General features: G+C 47.5%; 1 protein-coding gene across 1 annotated transcript; it reads left to right on the top strand.

Moving 5' to 3' along the window:
• The first annotated feature begins 2,354 nt into the window (after positions 1-2,354).
• On the top strand, positions 2,355-4,161 carry LOC119284841 (UDP-glycosyltransferase 87A1-like). The gene is made up of 2 exons (XM_037564008.1): positions 2,355-2,906; positions 3,029-4,161. Exons 1-2 carry the CDS (start codon positions 2,426-2,428, stop codon positions 4,000-4,002), a joined length of 1,455 nt encoding a protein of 484 aa, XP_037419905.1. The 5' UTR covers positions 2,355-2,425; the 3' UTR covers positions 4,003-4,161.
• Positions 4,162-5,388: the final 1,227 nt, after the last annotated feature.

The raw sequence follows: 5,388 nt of genomic DNA, 5'->3' as shown, positions 1-5,388 counted from the left end.
ATCGCTGGTTGGTTTGCCCCGATTGAATGCTAACATGGACACGGTCAAAAGAGCTATTTGACCTGCGGATGGGTCCCACTGGATTAAAACAAGTCCTAAAAAGCTAGTTAACCAAGGGGGAGGCACGTGTTAGGGACCTAACTAACCCTAAGTAACCCTAAACTAATCATGCCACACTAGCTACACCGGTGATTAGCCGCCGGTGGCCCAATCCACCATGGAGGGGGCTCGACTTTGATAATTTGCCAACCATTTAATGCACAAATGGGGTCCGCAAAGAGCTGGGACCAAGCCGCGTCTGTTGGTGGTGATGTGTCTGCGGTGGATGGTCGGAATCGTTGCCTGCGACGAGGCTTGCAGCGACAGTGGCATGTGTTCGACGTAAGTGTCGCTACAGGGCGCGAGGGAGCTACCTAAGGAGCGCAAAGGCATCCTAGGAGAGGGCAGCGAAGAAGGCGTCGGTACGGGGCGCAGGGGAGCTAGCTAAGGTGTCACTACGGCCACGTGAACAACGAACTGCGGCGATAGGGTGCTCTGACCTAATCGGGGAAGAGGCCAGGGAAGAAGGGGAAAAAGCCAAGGGGGCAAGGGAAGCTGGCAGACAGCTTCGGGAGGCCTTATCCCCTCTTCGACTAGCCGCCAACAAGTAGGAGGTGGGGGCTACGCACGTGCGTTGACCACACACACATCCTTCTGTCCAAAGGTAGAAGATGTGAGGGGCTCTAGGTTGTGTTGGCTATTGGGCCCACTGGTCAAATGCCGCTATGACCTTATCCACGTTAGCAAACCACCAGAGGAAACCACATAAGATGTTTTCTGAACGGTATTGGATAGATCAGGGGGTTAAGAGAGCAAAAAAAGGTTATGGGGTTATGTGAACCACCAAGTTTCTTCAAGGTAGTAAAATGGACATTTTTCTTTCAAAATGTCACGAACGTATTTTTGAAACTCGTGAAGATTTTTTAAATGTAATGTTCATTTTTTTAATGGTACGAAACATTTCTTCATAATTTTAAACACAACATTTATTTTACATTGTATAAAGATTTAAGAAAATAATGTATATTTTGTTTGGAATGCGTGAACATTTTGTAATATCACCAACATTTTTTTGAATGTTATATCACAAACATTTTTTTGAATGTTATATCACCATTCTAAAAAATTACTATGATAGTAAACTTTTTACACCGTATTAACAATTTTCATACTCAGAGTGAATGTTTATTTAAAAAAATTATGTGAATTAAGTATTTTATTGGGAAATACATATGTATTTAGAATATTCTAAAATATAAATAAAAAATAAAAGTAAAAAAGAACGAAACGGGCGAACTATATTTACTGGCCCGGTCTAATTAGGGTGTTGACAAGGCGAGGAGACAGAGACGCACCCAGGAAGAAGGGAAAAGTTTGTTTTTGCCACTCTAGTTTTTGCCCACCTTGCTTATGTCACTCTTGAATTTGACATTTTATTTTTTGTCACTCTTAGCTTTTGACAATATTCACTTTTGTCATTCGGTGGCAAAAGCAAAATTTTCAGAGTGGCAATTGTGATGAATTGTCAAAAGCTAAGAGTGATAAATGTGAAATAAAAAATTATCATTTTTCTATGGAATGACATTTATGATGTATTGTCAAAAGCTAAGAGCAGCAAAAGTGAGATGTCAAATTCTAAAATGACATACATAAAATGAAAAAAAACTAGAGTGACAAAAATAAAGTTTTCCCTATAAAGTACATCTTCGGATCATTTTCTAGGGCCTGTATGCGCGCGCACAGAGTCCCAAAAATGCCAACTGCCCCCTTAAAAAACTCCAACTGGGTTTGCGGCGGATCTCGAGGCAGAAGCCGCCACCCCAGCACGATACTTGGCGCACGGACAGAGGCGGAATCCCGTCACGATTCACACAGCCGCCCAGTTCGTCTCTCACTTCAAGGTTCGAGCTGCAACGACGAGTGGCCAAGGAAGAGAGATGCTCTCTGTCATTTGTAGCACTGACTCATGTGCTACTTCTTTCTTTTTTTTTAGGGAAAACTCATGTGCTATTTCGAAAACAAAGGGACTGGAACAAGACATGACAGCCCATGCAGATGCAGGACCGTTGCAACTCATGTGGTAGGCTGTACTATTCCAGCCCGTAGTCACACTATAGCCTGACACATTACAGATCACGAGGCCCATACGGCCGCCAAAAGCCCACCACACCACGATACTACTCCCTCTGTCCCAAAATAATATAAGAACGTTTTTGATAGTACAATGCTAGTGCAAAAAGCGTTCTTATATTCTGGGACGGGACGGAGGGAGTACTTGTTGGCGCACGGACAGAGGCACGATTCGCAGTTCGCAGTTCGCACAGCCGCCCCGTTCGTCTCTCTCTCTCTCAGTCTCTCGCTTCAAGGTTCCGGCCAACCAGCTGCAATGGGCTCCGTGGCGGTGCCGCCGTGCCACGTCGTGGCCGTGCCGTTCCCTGGCCGCGGCCACGTCAACGCCATGCTGAACCTGTGCCGCCTCCTCGCCGCCCGCGACGGCGTCTCGGCCACCGTCGTCGTCACCGAGGAGTGGCTCGGCCTGCTCGGCGGTCCCGCGCTCGCGCCGGGCGTCCGCCTCGAGGCCGTCCCCAACGTCATCCCCTCCGAGCACGGCCGCGCCGCCGACTGGGCCGGGTTCGTGGACGCCGTGTACAACAAAATGGAGGCGCCGTTCGAGCGCCTGCTCGACCGTATCGGGGCCGCGCCCGCGGCCATTGTGACCGACACGTTCGTGCCGGGGGCAGTGCGCGTCGGCAACCGGCGGGGCGTCCCCGTGTGCATCCTCTCGGCGCTCGGCGCCACCATGTTCTCCGTGCAGTACCGCTTCGACCGGTTGCCCACGGCTTCCGGCGGTAGCGCTGACATGACCGGTACCAGCACTACACCTCAGCTACCTCGTCCCTCTCGTAGCTAACGCGCAGTGTTCTTCTTTCTCTAGTTAAACATTTCTGCAGCACATTACTGTAAATGATTAGTCTGAAATCTCATGCAGATGTCACTGATGATCCTTGTCTGATGGAAAACTACATTCCTGGACTCAAGTCGATCAGGCTTGCCGATCTTGAGCCCACGCACTCCGACAAGATTAGGCTGGACAAAATCCTTGAAGCATACCCGTATGTGAGGAAAGCGCAGTGTGTCATCTTCACCTCATTCTACGAACTCGAGAGCAACGCCATTGACTTTCTCAGGCAAGAGCTCCCCTGCCCTGTGTTTGCCGTTGGTCCTTGCATCCCCTTCTTGGCACTCCAAGAAAACCAGGCCGATTCAGAGGAAGAAAAAGGCTACATGACTTGGCTGGACACACAGCCGGCGAGCTCAGTGCTCTACGTCTCACTCGGCAGCTTCCTCTCGGTGTCGCCCGCCCAGATGGACGAGATCGCCATCGGCCTTGCGCAGAGCAAGGTCAGGTTCCTTTGGGTGCTGCGCGACGCGTGCGGCCGCGTGCAGGGCTTGGCTTGCGGTGGTGGAAGCGACGGCGTGGTTGTCCCATGGTGTGACCAGCTCAAAGTATTGTGCCATCCCTCCATTGGTGGGTTCATCACCCACTGTGGCATGAACTCGACGCTGGAGGCGCTGTACGCCGGCGTGCCGATGCTGACTCTGCCGATAGCCTTCGACCAGCCGATCAATAGCCGGCGTATCGTCGATGAGTGGAAGGTCGGGTACAGCCTCAAGGAGAAAGCCCGGGCCGACGGCGTCATTGGTAGAGAGGAAATCGCGGAAACCGTGAAGAGGCTGATGGACTGTGGTGATGGCGAGGGCACGAGGAGGAGAGCTTCGCTGCTGAAGGAGGCTTCTCGCGCCGCTGTTGAAGTGGGTGGTTCCTCGGACAGAGATATGACGTCTTTCATCAATTACATTTCACAGTTCAAGAACCGATATGTTCTTAGAGGCTACATTCTCAAACAAACGTACTCCCTTCGTTCCATAATTCCTGTCGTGGTTTTAGTTCAAAAATACTAGTAGGTTCGTTATCATGATGTATTCGAATTCGATTTGTATTAGCTGCTAGTACTCCACCATTTCCAAATGAACTCTGGTCGATTTTCTCATGGAATGGAGGAGATTTCTAATAGTACTTCCAGAACAATCTCTTTGGTGTAATAAACTTGCACAAGATTCAATTGGTGGCAGATTGTTAATAACTCAAACTACTTTCTCTAGTGTAGTAAGTCGACTCCACCGGCCCTCTTTGCTTTTTTATGAGGTATTAACTCATTTTTCTGCACTTTTCTGCCGGAGTAGTGTATTTGTGCATTTAACATCTCTTTGTACTCTTTGTCTTTGTCTTTGAAGGAAATAATTAATTATTACAATAGCTCTCCTTGTCTTTGAGAAAGTCACTTGCATTGTTCAGAACACTTGCAAGTAAGTACATGACTATTTTGTTCAACTAATCTAACAAAAACCAGAGAAATGACCAATACCACACAAGAAACTGGAAAAGCTTTAGGACTCCATTGATTCAAAGGATTTTCATAGGAGTTTTAGAGGATTAGAATTCTTAGGGTTTTTTCTATGTTGGTTGTTCGATTCGTAGGATAGAAATAGAATCATCTAGGGATTTTTCCTATGGATTTCTTTGTATTACTTCTCATAGGATTTCTAGCATCCACTCAAACCTTTTTAAAAGAAATCTTTATTTTTAGGCCTCGAGGATTGTATCTTCTCAATGCAGACATAGTCATTGATGTCATAGGTTGAGCACCCATAGGCAAGCGCTCGAAGAGCCACAACACACTTCATCAATGGAAAATCCTCGCAGTGAGTCATGGAGTGAACCCATTGTCTAAATTTTATGGCTCCAACCCCTACACAGAACTATGGTGGTAGCAACATCGGCACATCGTCGCCACATGTGCGGGATGAGGATGGAGGATTCTCCGATGATTGGACTATATTTTCTCTTTATTTTAGGGGGTTTCTTGTAATGCTCGTGTTTGATTAATATAGAGCTTCAACTCCTTTACAAAAAAGGGAAATGCTTTAGAGATGATGTTTTCCCTGCGTGGATCGCTAAGCGGTGAAAGCATAGCAATGATCGTTTCCTCCCATGCACCCTCCCGAGCGAATGATGCAAATGTTCTCTCTCTCTCTCTCTCTCTCTCTCTCTCTCTCTCTCTCTCTCTCTCTCTCTCTCTCTCTCACGATCCCGTGTTTAGCATGGAACCCTCTACGATGTAGGATGGCAATTACTCGAAGCATATATAACAACTTTCCTGCACACAATGGAACATGTGGGCAACTTCCCATTTTTTTAGCCTGGCAATTCTCTCAGCTGTAGATGGCAAATCCTTGATACGCATGACAATTTCTCTTTCTACTCCATAGCAAACTCATGTGATAATT

Source organism: Triticum dicoccoides, chromosome 1A, assembly GCF_002162155.2.
Source record: "Triticum dicoccoides isolate Atlit2015 ecotype Zavitan chromosome 1A, WEW_v2.0, whole genome shotgun sequence".
Taxonomy (NCBI): Eukaryota; Viridiplantae; Streptophyta; class Magnoliopsida; order Poales; family Poaceae; genus Triticum; species Triticum dicoccoides.
Note: the sequence above shows the minus strand (reverse complement) of the source record. Positions and strands in the feature narration are given on the sequence as shown.

Bases quoted from the DNA above. Each gene is read 5' to 3' on its own strand.
- LOC119284841 (XM_037564008.1), top strand. From the start codon at position 2,426: ATGGGCTCCGTGGCGGTGCCGCCGTGCCACGTCGTGGCCGTGCCGTTC. The intron at 2,907-3,028 runs GTACCAGCACTA...AATCTCATGCAG, and splicing joins CGGTAGCGCTGACATGACCG to ATGTCACTGATGATCCTTGT.